This window comes from Saccopteryx leptura, chromosome 1 (assembly GCF_036850995.1).
Source record: "Saccopteryx leptura isolate mSacLep1 chromosome 1, mSacLep1_pri_phased_curated, whole genome shotgun sequence".
Lineage (NCBI taxonomy): Eukaryota > Metazoa > Chordata > Mammalia > Chiroptera > Emballonuridae > Saccopteryx > Saccopteryx leptura.
Window position 1 is genome coordinate 353,975,691 of NC_089503.1, and position 17,587 is coordinate 353,993,277.

Consider the following 17,587-nt stretch of genomic DNA (forward strand, 5'->3'; position numbering starts at 1 on the left):
CCCCTCCGCCGCACCTTCCTCTCTGTCTCTCTCTTCCCCTCCCGCAGCCAAGGCTCCGTTGGAGCAAAGATGGCCCGGGCGCTGGGGATGGCTCCTTGGCCTCTGCCCCAGGCGCTAGAGTGGCTCTGGTCGCAACATGGCGACGCCCAGGATGGGCAGAGCATCGCCCCCTGGTGGGCAGAGCATCGCCTCTGGTGGGCGTGCCGGGTGGATCCCGGTCGGGCGCATGCGGGAGTCTGTCTGACTGTCTCTCCCTGTTTCCAGCTTCAGAAAATAGCAAAAAAAAAAAAAAAAAAAAAAAAAAAGAAAGAAAGAAAAAAAGATGGACAGCTTGTTTAGCTGACAGTGGACAAGCCTGACTGGTATAAAGAATGCAGGGAGAATGCCAGGAGGCAGGTGAAGAGTCAGATGGTGGATGGTATTGATTGCTACATGAAGAATTGAGGAATCTTGGGATACTTAGCACATCTCAACTTGCTGAAGCCTCATTTATAACCCTTTGAAGGCAGCCTGCTCTAACAAATGACAGAGAAAGAATCAGTACATACTCTCACTGTACACTTTAAATGAATGCACTTTGTAGAATGTAATTTATGCCCTGATAGAATCAATTTTTAAAATTTCAACAACAAAATCAAAAATGCTCCCTTTTACTGACTGTTTCCCTACCATGCTGCCACAGTTGTCTGGTGAAATGCATTCGAAGTCAAGCAGTTATAATTATTTACAAAATCTAATCTTCTCTCTACCTTTCGTTTAACTAATCACATCTATCCTGCAGATCATTATTACCAAAATAATCTTCCAAAAGAACCCATATGAATTAGGGTATTATTAGGTGCTGTAGAAACTTAGTGCTTTCCACAGCCCTTCCTCCAAAATAAGAATCAAGTCGGACTTTAAGGTCTTCTACAATTTGAGCTCTATCTACCATTCTGCTCGAATTTTCGCTTTCTATACATAGACCTATGTCTTCACACTCCACTAGTCCTCTTTTTCTAAACATACTTTGTCTATTGCCAGTTTCCATGTCTGTCCTCAAGGTGTTCCCTCCAACTGATAAGCTCCTGCCTTCCACCTTATTGCACTTGGACTTCAAAATCTAGTTCAAATGCTAACCTTAAGCATGGACACTTTACTGCATGCAGGTCCCTTCTTTCATTGTCTAAGCTTTATTGAAGCTTATGCATAAAAGCTAAAAACACTATTCTTTATTTCATTAATGAGAATGCTTGTCCTTGAGGAACTCACATAATCTATACCCACACATATAACTGACTATACACCATATGGAAGAAGTTAACAAGACACGCTTAGCATATAGTATTCACTGAATAAATACTTAAGAGAATTTTTTTGCATATTGTGAATATCCCAAAACTCACTATATATAAGAGTATTCAAATAAGATGGTAGTCTTTACAGATTTTAAAAAATTATTTTTTTTTTACCTTTTCAGTTGTAAGAGGTTTCACAGGCTTTTCTGGTTCCTTTTCTCTCCTTTTCTCTTCTTTCTTTTTTTCCTTTTCTTTCTAAAACATAGCCCAAAGTTTTGATTAGTTTACTTTTTTTAAATGTCAGCTCTTGACACATTTTTATTAGTTTGAGTTGTCATTTGAGAAAAGTACAAATTTTCAATAAGGACAACAACTGGTGATACTGAAATATGAAAGTAAAGAACAAATTCATACTCTCATTACATGTTAATAACACATTCAAGAATATCTTTTCTTAAAAAAACTAAAACGAAGGTGAGACAATTTAGAACTTCTCTGATATTTTAGAGTTTGTGTAATTAAATGAGACCTCTATTCAATAAATTCTAACTGCATTTTTACATAATGTTAAGCTTCCTAATAGCAAGCACACAGTTGAAATTTGAAGAAGAAAAAGTAAACTAACAGATGGAACACAATTCCTATCACACAGATAAAGACAGGTTACATCTGTAAACATAAGAAGAAAAGGGTAAAGTACAATCACTTCAATTTTTTAAAATATCACTAAACATTTTCAGTCCATTACCACAGTGGTTATGATTTTAAAAATGGCAAATACAAGTATTTTCTCATGAAAAAATGTTAAATATACTGCTTTGGAACCAGAGCCAACTTAGTGTATTCAGCAGTCAAGGTAAACTATAATGGTATTATGATGTTCACAATTTGCATTTTCAAGAAGGATGAAACAGAATATAATTAAAAATCTAAGGGGCACAAACATGCCAAAAAAAGGAAAATAAAATAAAAATTAACATGTAAATCTTGGGAATATTGTGTTAAGTGAAATAAGTCAGACGGAAACAGTTAAGAACCATATGATTTCATGCGTATGTCATGTAAAAAACTGAAAGCAACATATGAACAAATAAGAAAAACAAAACTCACAAACACAGACAACAGTATGGTGGCTACCAGGGGGAAGAGGAGTGGGGGCGTGAAAAGGGTAAATAAAGAAGGTCAAAAATATGAAAATGAAAGATTTGACTTTGGGTGGTGGGCACACAATACAATATATAGATGATGTAACATTTGAAACCTATATAATCTTATTAACCATTGTCACCGCAGATTTAATTTTTAAAAATTCTAAAAACAGACCCTGGCCTGTGCATGTCCTGCTGGGTTTGATTCCCAGTCAGGGCACACAGGAGAAGGGACCACGTGCTTCTCTGCCCCCCTCTCCTTTTTCTTCCCCTCTCCTTTCCTCCTTCTTCCCTCCCTCCCTCCCTTCTTTCCTCCCTTTCTTCTTCTCTCCCTCTCTCCCCCCTTTCCTTCCTTTCTCCCTCTCTCTCTCTTTCTCTCTCTTCCACTCCCATAGCCATGGCTTGATTGGTTCGAGCACATCAGCTCGAGGTTCCATGGAGCCTCTGCCTCAGGCACTAAAAATAGCTTCGTGGCAAGCATGGCCCCAGATGGGCAGAGCGTGGCCCCCAACTGGGTCGATCCCAGTCAGGGCACATGTGGGAGTCTGTCTATCTCCCCTCCTCTCTCACTTGGAAAAGAAGGAACAAAAATTCTAAAAACAAAAAGAAAGATTAAACAAAGAGCATTATTCATAAGGCATTTAAAGGGAAGAGATGTGCAGAAACCTAGAATTGAATGACTACTGCAAAAGATTACTGATTTGACCTTAGTTTCCTGGTAATAAACATGAAAATATAAACTGATGAAACTAGGAAAGGCAGAATAATAATCACACAATACTTAGTCTAAATACCTAAAGGTTGCATTTGCACCTGTATCTTTAAAATGGTGTTTGACACAATCTCTTGCAAGAGTAGAATTTCTGCCATTTGTAAATTAGAAAAGATAATACCAGCAATTATGAGGCTATAACATAAAAGATATAATAAAAGTTCTTACAGGCCACATAGTGTGATAACCACATTCTATTCTAATTTAGTTTTTATAATAACTGTCTGGAAAAAGCTGTCATTATTGTCATTTTACAATGAAGAAACAAAACCTTAGGAAAGTAAGGCACAAAGCAACACAACTAATAAAGGGTAGGGCTATGGGACAAGAGCCCAGACTCTCCAGTCTCACTGCTCACTATCTCCAGTGGAGTGCTGCTATTTGGTATTACTCCTCCTTACAGCAGCTAACATTTACCAGCCCCTTACTATATGCCAGACACTGTTCTCTCTTATTTAATCTTAACAACTTTATAAGGCAAATAATATTATCCCATTTTATAAATCGAGAATAAATGAGATGTGCGAAAATTCTTTATATATCATATAATGTTTTCTCCTTCCTCCCGGCCAAGCTCTCTGGGTTATAGACAGTATATCCAACCACCTACCAAACACCTAGAAGGTCCAGTCACCTCATACTCAACAGATACGACTTTTAACTCATTTCCTTCCTTTTCTCTCCTCAAACCCATTCCTCCTCCTCAGCTTCTATACTTTTCTCACTCGATTTCACCATGATCTATTGAAATGCTAAAGTCAGAAAATGAGAGTAATCAAATCTTCCCAAAGCACCTCCATATCCATTGATTATTAAATACCACAGAGTCTATCTTCTCAAGATCTCTTAAAAATATACTCTTTTTCATTCCCTCTGCCTCCATTTTAGCATATGCTGTCACCGCTTATTCATGGATTATAACAACAGGTTCTCAAGCGTCTTCTACACTCACCAGCACAAAATTCACTCTACAGACAGTGGAGCTGTGTTATGACATGAAAATCAGATCCTATTACCCCTTCTACCCTAAAAACTCAATTAAGTACCAGGGCCTTCAGAATGAACATCCGTTTTCTTCAGCAGGCTCACAAGAAGGCTCCTCTCCCACTTCTGTCCCTATCCTATGCATGCTCCAGCTGTGCCATTCTATTTGAAAATCCCCAAATACTCCTCTTTGCCCACAGGATTTTTTTCCTCACAAGATGCTTTCTCTACTTGGAATGCACTCTCATCCTTACAGCTAATGTTTATTAAGAGTTTAAGGCCCTGGCCAGTTGGCTCAGTGGATATATTATCAGCCCAGCATGCAGACATCCCAGGTTCAATCCCTGGTCAGGGCACACATAAGAAGCGACTACCTGCTTCTCTCCCCCTCCCCCTCCCCCTTCTCTTTCTCTTCCACTCCAGCAGCCAGTGGCTCGACAGGTTCAAGAGTTGGCCCCACGCACTGAAGATAGCTTGGCTGATCCGATCATCAACCTCAGGCATTGAAGACAGTTCAGCTGATTCAAACATGTGTCCCACATGGGACACGTGCAGGAGCTATCTCCCCTCTTCTCACTTAAGAAAAGAAAAAAAGAGTTTAAGATGAATCAAAAGTATGCCTCCTGGTGTGAAGACAGCAGGGGAAAAGAGTGCGCCTCCTATAACAATAGCGGCAGGATGAATGCATGTCAGTAACAGCATACTCTACACTGCATTAGAAACCTGTGAGTTATCTGGTTATAGTTTTTCTCCACTGAGGTCAGGGGTCATAGTTTGACTTGGTATCCTCCATGTCTAGTGCACCACTTATCAAAGGGTAGACACAGAAAAAGTGTTAGTTCAAACAATGTCTCAAATAGAGTTAGTTCAAAGAATGTCTCAAACCTCTTTTAAGTTCATGATAATAAAAAATGGTAAGCAGTCAAAAACAAAATTAAAACCCTCAAATATATATAGGGATCCAAAGTGGGAATATCATGTCCCCTTAACCACTGCTACCCCAAACACAGTCTAGAATTTATCACTGATTATTCTAAACTCCTAATTCTACATTATATACATTGTATTGTCACTACTGCTTAAAAAAATAAACTTTCTTCAAGTGATTTCAATAGAAGAATCATAGAAAGAGAATATTTTATTCAGATTTTACTAATAGATAAAAGAATTCAACAGCAACTATAAAAAAAAAGTTCCTGTAAGTATAAGACAGTGATAGAAACAACAAAAAGCTAATTGCTTCTTAAATGTTGAGATATACCTATGGTACCAATATATCAGTCATTCTGAAATAAAATATAGATTAAAGAACTAATCCTTTCTATAGCACAGGAAAATATGTGTATTTAATATATTTAATAATGGAGACCATTCAAAATTTAAACAACTATTACAGCACTTCAAATTATGGCATACTGTGAAAGAAAGTTCATTTACTATTGAACAGTACATAATGCAGCTGGCTAAAACACTACCGTACCTCCAACTTGTTTTTCTCAACAGCAGCTTGTAGAGAAGGAGAGGCTACCAAAGGCTGAAGGGGAGCTTCAGAGGAGGGAATCTGGAATGCAGATGAAAAGTCAGGAGAAAAAACAAAAAGAAGGCGTTCAGAACCAACAGGTACAGGAAAGAAACAAAAAACCATATATTCCTGAGATATAGAGGTCTCCGAAGTATGTTAACAAAGGGAAATAATGCATCAAGAAGATGTACTGCTTTTGAAAAATGTCTCCATAAAATCTCTAAAAATAAGATATTACAGAATAGTGTATGACTTAAAATAGATATCACTAGAATATAACATTTAAAATGTACTGAGACAAGGTCACACCAAAAGTATTTAAAAATAGGTTTTTCTAGTGATTCACTTTTATTCAGTGTTACTACTGGATGCTAAGACATGAAGACATACTGTCCCAAGTAGCAGGGGAGCACAGTGAGTTGTGGACTAGGTTGTTTTTTACTTACATCTTTTTTAGAAATGGAAAATGGAGCTGAAGTAGGGAAAATTAAAGTTTTAGTCAACTGTTTAAGAAAACATAAAAAAAAAGCCTGGGAGTAAAAAAGTGGATTGATGCAACAGAGCAGAGCAGCAGACAGATGTATAAAGCAATTTATACACTTCCTTCTTTAAGATTAGTACACGCAAACACCATTTCCAGGGCGGTACTTGCGGAATTACTCCAAAGCATTACGAGACAGTTATAATATATATGTAGCAGAGGCCATTTATAATGAAAAAAGATTTCATCTAAAAGCCTTTCCACACATCTTCCTACCCAATTTCTACATACATAGCTGATCATTTTAATGGAAGCATTATCATTCCTGCTCTCTTTACTGCCAAAATATAATTGAAATACATTTATAAAATGTGTTGATCTTTGTAGCCACAAAATTGACATCTCTATATTGTCCAATCATGTGAATAGTGCCTATGAGAAATTTTTAAAAATAAAAGGTACTATTACAGAAAGGTCATTATATAATGTCAAAATAACATAGTGAGATGCCAAATCCTCCTTCAGTCTGCTTGTTATTAAGTTAGTTATGGCTGTAATTCTTGATTCACAATCTGAGACTATACACGTTAGGGGTCTTTTCCTTTGCATATTGTTGGCTGTTATAACTGTGTAAACTAGCCATTTAGTGACTATTAATGGAAATTACACATAGAAGAAAACATTTAAGAAGTCAAACTACATCTTAAAACATGGATTCAGAGCTGGTTTATTCTACTGAACGCTTAACTTGCAAGAGAGCTTAATTACTTCTTTATATAAAAAACAAAAGATCATAAAATCACGTAAGATAACCTATATCTTAAAGACCTTTTTACCCAAACTCATGTAAAAGCTGAACATAAACAGGAGCATTCACTATGTCGAGGGTCACTTTAATTCATTGGAAAAGTGCTTGTTCTCCTTTTGAGAACATGGCAAAATGATCCGACCACTTTTAAAACTCAGAGGCAGGGGCCCTGGCCGGTTGGCTCAGCGGTAGAGCGTCGGCCTGGCGTGTGGGGGACCCAGGTTCGATTCCTGGCCAGGGCACATAGGAGAAGCGCCCATTTGCTTCTCCACCCCCTCTCCTTCCTCTCTGTCTCTCTCTTCCCCTCCCGCAGCCAAGGCTCCATTGGAGCAAAGACGGCCCGGGCGCTGGGGATGGCTCCTTGGCCTCTGCCCCAGGCGCTAGAGTGGCTCTGGTCGCGGCAGAGCATCGCCCCTTGGTGGGCAGAGCATCGCCCCTGGTGGGCGTGCCGGGTGGATCCCGGTCGGGCGCATGCGGGAGTCTGTCTGACTGTCTCTCCCCATTTCCAGCTTCAGAAAAATACAAAAAAAAAAAAACTCAGAGGCAGGAATATAATAAAACCATTCTGAGTGTGCCTGGTGTATGAAGGTGGGCCTTTAATTTAGGCCCTTTCTTATGTGAGACCTGCAGTAGAAGAGAAATTCTCCAACTGGCCTTGAAGCAGCAAGCTGCCATGTTGTAAGGGAATGGGTTACGCCGCAAGGACCTGAGGGTGGCCTCTAGGAACTGCGAGTGGCCCCCATCAGACAGTTGGCAAGAGGACAGACCTCAGCCATACAGCCACAGAAAATGAATTCTGACAACTGCGCTCAGAAGAAGACAAGTAGCCTAAGATCGCACCTCGGCCAACCCTTTGATTTCAGTTTGGGAATATCCACAGCTGAGATCTCAGCTAAACCATACCCAGACTCTTGACCAAGAGAACCTGTAAGATCCTGTGTTGTTTTCAGTCACCAAGTTTCAAGCAATTTATTAAGTGGCAAAAGAAAATTAATTCAATAATCATTCCTTAATAAATACATTTTAAAAATCCTGAGCTGTCTAGCATTCAAGTCCTTTACACAACCCCTATCTGCCTTTCAAGATTCACTTCCCCCTACATTTATTCTCTCACATCTACCCACCCCAGAGAGTCCTCCTTCACACTCTCTAGTCAAGACAGTTTCATGGACTACTCACCAAACACACCAAATAATATACCTGGACTCTCTTTCCTCTTCATCTAACTTTGGCATAGCTGAGATAAAAGGTCTCTTCAGTCAGAAATGTCCTTCCTGCATTATCAACGCTTATCCTCGTTTCCCTGAAATCCTACTGTTCTATTAAGGATAATCTTAAACATACTTTCTTTAAAAATTACCCCAGTGAAAATCAGTGCTACCTAAATTCTGTTTTCTCATAGCACTTTCATTCTTTTGTTTTAACCCAATTCTGGTCACTGTACATTGTACACATTGATAAAAGTTTGACAATAAACTACTTTTGGACAAAGATTATACAGTTTCAATCTCAGTGCCTTGCAGGTGGTATGCATTCAATAATGTTTGCTGTTGATGATTAAATGAACAAAAAAAAATGAAGGTTGAAACTAAGCCACAGTTAGTTCAAAATAAGAGGCTAGCACAGATCTCAACAGCGAGGGAGGGAAACCGTGAGGACCGCTATGAATAAGGGCTGATATGATTATGCCCATACTGGTGCCCAGCACCACGCAGTTACTTTAAAAGATGCAAAAGAAATAAAATACTTTTTTTGTGTGTTTGAGGCTATAAATCAGTAAAAATTCTAGAAGAACCTTTTTCCTTGGAACATATTTTCCTTTGTTTTTGTCCTTATCTGAACTTCACTTTTCCCCTTTAAGCCTTCTCCCTTAATTCATGCTTATGGTGCTACAGGCACTCAGAATGGTATGGTCTATACCAGTGTTTCAACCAGTGTGCCGTGGCACACTAGTGTGCCGTGAGACATGGTCAGGTGTGCTGTGGGGAAATTAAACATGGGTCCCCAAACTATGGCCGGCGTAGGCTATCCGGCCCACTGCCAGCCGCCTCATCCAAACATAAACATTCCCCTCACAATCCCTCCAGCTATCAGCGACAGGAAGAGTGGAGGCACAGGAAAGGCTCACTGACCAATCACCTTCTAGGATTCATCCCGACCACTAGAGATGAACCAATAGTAGGCTGCCTCTCATCCACACCCAGGAAGGTCCCGCTCGGGCTGCTGCGCACTTGTCATTATGTGGCTGCGGCAAGTAGGTGAAGCTGCTACTCCTCCCTATGGTCCCGATTTCTAATCCTGGTCAGGACTGGAGGTAAATGTTGCCACCACTAGATGAAGCCTCAACCTCAGCTGGTTATGTCTATCCTGATGGTGTATATAGATATTTGACCTTTTTCTTTTTAAAAGAGGCCCCCACAGAGGGTGATATACAATGCATCACAATGCATCACAATGTTATCTAACTTTAAAGCTAAAGTTTGCTGATCTTCCTTTGGACAGTTTTTGGTTATCTGTTGCCAAGGAGTTCCCCATTCTGGCCAACAAAGCTATTTTGACATTGCTCCCGTTTTCAACCACATATCTATGTGAGCTGAGCTTCTCAAGTTTGACTGCGATAAAAACTAAAAACAGAGAGAGACTGAGAACTGTTGAGGAAGAGCTTCGTGTGTGTCTTTCTACCATTCCTGCCAGGATATCCCTTTTGTGTTCATTGAAACAGGCCCAGGTTTCACACTAAATGAGTATAAATACATTTAGAAACTATATTATTAACTATATGTATAATATGTACTGTGTTAGAGTGTCATTTTGGTAGGTGGTGTGCCCCAGGATTTTGTAAATATAAAAAATGTGCTGCGGCTCAAAAAAGGTTGAAAATCACTGGCCTATACAACAAACACCCTCATAAAAATGGCACATATAACTCTCCCTCCTTTCTCAGAAGTGTCATGTTTACATAGCCAGTCACCATGTTTATTAACAGTTCACTGAAGCCACTCTTCACAATGACAAATAAGTCCCTTCGGAGGAAGGAAGTACTATGCTAGCCCCTTTATCCTCTGTATGATGGATTCATGCGAGGATTCGTTCACAAACACATTAAATGTCCTGGGAGGCAAGAGGGCAGTACTTTAGAAAAACTGGAAAAACTCTTTGCCACTGTTCTGCTGTAGTTTATAGTTTTCTATTTTGCCACAACATTCTGAAATGTTTATGTTCAGAAGCACAAGAAATTTATCAGTTCTTTTTTCAAGGATTAAAAAATTACTGTCTTACACAGAGAAGCATGGTCACCTTTATGCCCTTACTCTTGTTTAAAATAAGAAAATAATAATAGTAGTAACACATACTGGCAGAACTAAAAAATGACAGCTAAAATAAGAGACAGAAAAACTGAAAATCAGACACAATAACGATAAAGGTAAAGCAATTTGGAGTCATTTAATACAGGGGTAACAGCCATACGAGGCTTAATAGCCACTCAAGACATCTCTTTATCAAGTACAACTGATATTCAAAGTGAGCCTCCTCAGATATCCCCCTTGTGCCCTGCTACTCCTTAAGTACCTTAGATAAGCTACTTGTATTTTGTTTCATATTGGTTTTTTTTTTAACATGGTCTCATCCCCACTATGAAATTAAATCTCTCTGAAAGCAAAGGTTACATCCTCTTTACTTCAGCATCCTAGGAGACTAAGACCATAATAAATAATCAGAAATTATTTAAATGAATTTTCAATCTCTTACTGAAGACAAAATACTGAATATAAATATATAATTATTAGCAATATATAAGATTAATTACTTGCACATCAATTGACACAAAAAGAAAAAGAAATACTTTAAACTTGCTAGAATATAAACTTAAAAAATCATTACCTTGATTATAAATGAATAGGTAAAATACATTTCCCCTTGGATTAAATGTGATTTTTGTGAACTTTTCTGAATTTTCATTACAGCAATAATATAAATTCAAGCCTGACCATGTGGTGGCGCAGTGGATAGAACGTTGGCCTGGGATGCTGAGGACCCAGATTCAAAACTCCAAGGTAGCCAACTTCAGTATGGGCTCATCTGGCCTGAGCGTGGGTTCACCAGCTTGAGCACGGGCTCACCAGCTTGAGCACGGGTCACTGGCTTGAGCACAAAGGTCACTGGCTTAAAGCCCAAGGTCGCTGGCCTGAGCCCAAGGACACTGGCTTGAGCAAGGGGTCACTGGCTTGAGCAAGGGGTCACTGGCTCTGCTGCAGTCCCCAGTCAAGGCACATATGAGAAAGCAATCATGAACAACTAAGGTGTCACAACTATGAGTTGATGCTCTCATCTGTCTCCCTTCCTGTCTCTCTCTCACACACACACTGAAATAATAATAATAATACAAACTCAAGAGTATAAAATCTTTTACCTTGAAATTTTTATTTTCAAACCTAAAAAATACATAAACATCCTAGAATAAACTTCACTAATACTTACCAAACTTTAATGGTGTGCCATGTGTGTTCTCTCTCTATACAGACACAGACACACACTAGGTTGCCAGGTTTCACTGAGCCATTTAAAAATGAGAAAATACATGGATGCAAAGAACATTCTGATGATGGTTGCCAGAAAGGAGGGTGATTGAATGAGTGAGAAAGGAGAAGAGATTAAAATGTACAAAATTCCAGTTATAAAAACATGATTACAGGGATGTTTATACAATGACGGATATGAAGAGAATCCAGTCAGAAATACTGCAATTACTGTGTACGGTGTCAGATGGGTACTAGACTGATCAGGGTGATCATTTCATAAGGCATACAAATATCTAATCACTGTGTTGTACACCTGAAACTAATCATACATTGTATGTCAACTGTAATTGAAAAAATTTTTAATTAAAAAACTGAGTTAGATTTTAAAAAAATGGCGTTAGTGATGACAAAGACACTGATGTTGAAGATGTATGTAAAGATTTTGAAAAAATTATTGCACTACATACACACACACACACACACACACATATGAGAGTAGGAGAAAGCAGTATTTCCACATTATTATAAATATACTATGTTACTTCAGATGTGTGTTGTATAACTTAGTATATTGATATGAATAGAAATAAATAAATAAAAATAATTACAGATATCATAACACTTGATCCCTAAACATTTTATGCTAGCACACATCTATCATGAATGAAGAATTTCTCTTTACTAAGTATAATACCATTATCACACATGGGGGGGGGGGGGTTAAAAACAATACCATAATAACCATTATTTAAAAATAAAACTGTTTTCCTATACATTACTACATAAAATTTATAAATTGTTGCCATGAAGGATAAAAATACTTTCAGTATAGAAATAACAAAAAAGTATAGGATATTAAAAAGGGTGTTTAATGTAAAGCAGTGTACTTTATAAAATATACTAAAATGATTTTGTTTTTAGAAGAGATGGGAAGGGGGTGGAGGAGAGAGATGAGAAGCATCAACATGTAGTTGCTTCACTTTAGTTCAGGGGTCGGGAACCTATGGCTCGCGAGCCAGATGTGGTTCTTTTGATAGCTGCATCTGACTCGCAGACAAATCTTTTTTTTTTTTGCAGACAAATCTTTAATAAAAAAATAATAACGCCCTGGCCGGTTGGCTCAGCGGTAGAGCGTCGGCCTAGCGTGCGGAGGACCTGGGTTCGATTCCCGGCCAGGGCACATAGGAGAAGCGCCCATTTGCTTCTCCACCCCTCCGCCGCGCTTTCCTCTCTGTCTCTCTCTTCCCCTCCCGCAGCCGAGGCTCCATTGGAGCAAAGATGGCCCGGGCGCTGGGGATGGCTCTGTGGCCTCTGCCTCAGGCACTAGAGTGGCTCTGGTCGCAATATGGCGACGCCCAGGATGGGCAGAGCATCGCCCCCTGGTGGGCAGAGCGTCGCCCCTGGTGGGCGTGCTGGGTGGATCCCGGTGGGGCGCATGCGGGAGTCTGTCTGACTGTCTCTCCCTGTTTCCAGCTTCAGAAAAATGAAAAAAAAAAAAATAATAATAATAATAACGTTAAAAATATAAAACATTCTCATGTATTACAATCTATTCTTTTCCTACCACTCATGTTCATGGTTGTGGTGGCTGGAGCCAATCACAGCTGTCCTCTGGGACACCACCAAATTTTTATTGGATAATGCATAATGTACACGGGTCGTTGTATGGTTCTCGCGGAATTAATTTTAAAATATGTGGCATTCATGGCTCTCTCAGCCAAAAAAGTTCCCGACCCTTGCTTTAGTTATTCACTGATTGCTTCTCATACATGTCTTGACTAGGGGGCTCAAGCCAAACCAGTGACTTCTTGCTCAAGCTAGTGACCTTGGGCTTCAAGCCAGTGACCTTTAGGTTCAAGCCAGTGACCTTGGGATCATACAGATGAGCCTGCAGGCCAGCTGGGCATCTTGGGTTTCAAACCCAGGGCCCTCAGTGTCCCAGCCAACAGTCAATCTACTGCGGCACTACCAGTCAAACTAAAATGATTTCTTAAAATTTCATATGAAAATATATTACTTATGATTTAAAGTTAGTCCCTTCTTCCCCATAATGCTATAACTAAACTTAGTTTTATGGACATTATAAATATCATTCTCAATCTTGTCAATTGTTATCAATCTTTTTTTAAGGTTTCCATTGATTAGAGAGATAGCACAGCCCTTAATGATGTGTTAAACATTTTTTAACAAGATTATTTTCATTGTCAAAGGTGATAGATTAAAATATCCTTACTTTGTTATTATTTGATTAAATTTTTTAGTAACTGCTTCTCAATAAAGCCTGAAAAGAAAAACCTAGTATGCACGTAAAATGAGATGAAATTATTGTCTCTAAATTGATTGATATACAACCTAACCACAAGATTAACTTATAGCTTGTTTATTAATCTAAAAATTAAAGGTAAAAAAATGACTGTATCAATAAAGACTATAATTAGTCTTAAACTGTAATTAACTGAGGTAGAAAAATATCAGAAAAGAATATTTAAAAAGCAGTGATATAACATTATTTGATCACTACAGTAAGGTTTCAAGTATTAGTTATCAAAAGGCTTGATAATAATCAATGAAGAGATCTACCAAAGTCTTTATGGCAGTGGTTCTCAAAGTGTGCGCCAGGGCACACTGGTGCACCCTAGAAGATTTCCAGGTGCACCTTATGGTATTCCAGAGAAATACATATGTGCCTGTTGCAGACCAAAAAACCAATAAGGTTTTTGGAGTTTAGATTTTTGGGGGACAGAGGTGTGGGGAACTGGCTGTAAGCTGACAGTCTGCCCAACACCCACCTCACTTGCCTAATTAGGTTGCAAAATGCTGTTATGCTGTGGTGCTGGATTGTTTACACTACCCCCCATGTTCCCCAGAAAGACTGGAGGCAAGTTTATCTTATCCTTTGTTTGGTGTAAAGTTAAGATGACATGTATGGTGGGGGGTTTGGATTGATGATTAAACATAAGGAATTGTCTCTTGAAGTCTTTTGGATTTCTATAAAAGAAGACTATGTGGCAGTATCTAAAAAAGCTTTGAACATTTTACTACAATTTTCAACATCCTATTTATGTGAATTAGGATTTTCTACCCTCAACACAATTAAGAGTAAAAAGAGAGGAATTCTTCAATGTATTGACAAGGAAATAAAAGTTTGCCTTTTAAATATATGCCAAATATTGAAGAAATCGCTAGGACACATCAGGCTCATGTTTATCATAAACACAAGAACGAAAAAACACATCCGTGCTGGGACCTGCCGAATTTTCTAAATCTTACTAAGAATGTATCTCTCTCTCTATATATAAAAAGATAACATTTTTGTCGTTTTTTTATTTTTTAACCCCTCTTTTTTTATGAATTCTAAAAAGCATAACTCAAAAAATGTAACAAAAAATGTTTTTTAATGTCAGAATAAATTTAATTTTGTCGTATTTATATCGGTTAATTACCATAAAAGCATGCTTGGACTTTATATTTTTTTCTTTAATATTTGACTTAATTATTATAACATATTTCTCAGAAATTTGTATATAGTGCACCTACAATTATTTGTAGGATTTTAAATGCACCCTGACTTCAAAAAGTTTGAGAACCACTGCTTTAAGGGAAGATAAATTCACTGTTTTTATTTTTTACAAATTTCCAGAAGGTAGTAAAATAATTTTTTGTCCTCCATTTCAATTAGTGGTTTTACCTTTCTGCAAATTTCATAAAATTAACTTAATTAAATGCCATTTAGGCAGTCATTAGACTCTCAGAATATGCTCCTTTCTAAATCAAGAGTTCTGCTTTGGGAGAGCTCAATAATACATTAGACAAAAAATTGCAATATTTGAATTTTACAAAGTATATAACTAGTATATTTTTATTATAAATAAAGCTGTATTGTATGTTGAAAGTTCAAGATCTATGGTATTTAATAAACAAATTGGTAACAGAGATGAAGATTTTACTTACATTTGTAACAGCTATAGCATTTTTATCATAGTATTTCTTCTTTTCGTATTTATCTCTGATGAAAAATTCCACTGCTCTGAAAACAGATAACTTAAGGAAAAGCATGAGCTCAGTGACATGTATATTCACTAATTCGATTCGCTCCACAAAGTTTAACTTTACATTCAATTTTTCTACCTCCTCTCCTCTGTGCTTTCTTCTTCCTCTCTAAATTCTATAATCCACTTTTCCTTCTATCCAAATGTCCATCTCTTTCAGGAATTTTTTTCCCAGCCAACAAAACCACTCAATCCAATTCTGGAAAGAAAAGTAACCATGTTTCTCAATTCCACCACACTCCTCAGCTCTCCCTCCCACCTCCCTCAAACTCTATATTCAATTAAGATTCATTCTGAATTTTCATTATAGGAAAGAAACTAATGCCCGTACAGTATCCACAGTACACCAGACATACGTCTATGTTGTCCATAATTTCTTTCTTTTAATCCTTCCAAAACCCAGTAATTTGCATATTATTTCCACATCATAGATGAAGAATCGGCAACTTGGAAAAATTAAACAAATGTGCTTTTACTACTTATGTACTTTCCCCATATATATGGCTACCTCTGTCTGAGTGGTGGCCAATTATTTTTCTGCAAATCTGAGCAATGGAAAAGTCAAAAAGCTAAAACTAAGGTTAGTACTATTTAATTTTTTTTAAAGTTGGCTAAACTAGTCTTTCCTGTTGATCAAGTGGGCCACTTCTAGTTTGGGATTATCTGAGATAGATGAATTATCATGCCACTCAATCACTGCTTTATTATATTCCACTAAATTGGAAATTCTTCCATCAAGGATTCTTAACCTTTTAAATACCATGAACCCCAGAGGTAAAGCCTGTGGACTCCTTTCTGGAACAGTGATTTTTAATGCATAAAACAAAGTACATAGAATTACAAAGAAAATGAATTTCACTGAAATACAATCTGTGGATAACCAGGTTAGGACATTCTTCTGTTCAAAAGAAAAGTTTCCTGAAGCAGTAAAACAATACATTTTCAGTCAATAACTCTGTATTAAAAGTGAATAAAAGCCTTCTAAATTGACAGTTGAGGCAATAGGTAGTAGGAAAAGAGCTGAGAGACCCCTGTGCAGTGGATATAAAAGCATTCAAAGGCCTTTCAAAACGGCAAATAAGACAGACAATCTAAACATTCAATCTACTAAGTAAGCTGAGTGATTGAAAGCTATTTTTTAAAAATAGTTTTTTACAATCTGATTATGTCAAAGGTATTTTATCTTTTTTTCTCCTTTTAATAACCTACAAGGTAAGTGACATTTACAACTAAAACTGGGGCATAGAAGTTTAAAAAGTTCTCTGGGATTCTACAGTACAGAGAATTGTGATTCAAAACAAGGAATGTCTGACAAATACCTTTTCAGAATATTGGTCATCACAAGTTCATTCGTGAATCAGTCAGTTAATTTCAGGTAATGATACTACATGACTTAAAATCTAGAAAAGAATGTCAAATTTGGAGGGTACCTTCATTTTCAAAGTAGCCTGGGAGACCCTTTCAAGTGAAAGACCCTAGAACTGATTAAAGGCTGCTTATCTAGATATGAGAACATTTTGGCAGTCAATTCAATACCAAATAATTACCAAGTGTGCCAAGATTTTCATAAAACACAATGGTATTTTACATCAATTATTTCACATGTAAATCAACTAAATGTTAAGTTTGCTCATGACTGTAAATCTAAGTTTGTATTACATTTTCTACTTTTCTAACAAAAAAAAAAATTTAAACCATCAAAAAAGCTGGCCCTTAGGATTAGGTATAGAAATGTGGATGAATTGAGCAATTTTCACTACACTATTTATCTCCACAAATGAGAAGAGAAAAAGAAATTTACTTAGACTGCTGTCATTTTTACTTCAGGTAATATGAAATATATTTGTTTTAAAAAAGAGTGTATGAATATTTATATAAAATGTGTATATAGTTTTTGTTAATTAAAAAAAAATTTTGGAAATCCAAATTCTTCAAGTATAAATTTTATATTTAAATATTTGGGAGGAGAATCACACTGATATTTTTCCTTCTTAAAGACAGAACAACAGTTTATTTTGCATATTGT

General features: G+C 37.4%; 1 protein-coding gene across 2 annotated transcripts in view; it reads right to left on the reverse strand.

Moving 5' to 3' along the window:
- SMAP1 (small ArfGAP 1) overlaps positions 1-17,587 on the reverse strand; it is a 167,798-nt gene that overhangs the window by 61,940 nt on the left and 88,271 nt on the right. The window contains exons 4-6 of one of the 2 annotated variants that reach the window (XM_066359094.1): positions 15,464-15,539; positions 5,662-5,742; positions 1,452-1,532 (exon numbers count right to left, since the gene is read on the reverse strand). In XM_066359094.1, the coding sequence (XP_066215191.1) occupies positions 1,452-1,532; positions 5,662-5,742; positions 15,464-15,539 (238 nt within the window). The remainder of the gene's footprint in view (positions 1-1,451; positions 1,533-5,661; positions 5,743-15,463; positions 15,540-17,587) is intronic. The other variant, XM_066359095.1, reaches the window with a different exon arrangement.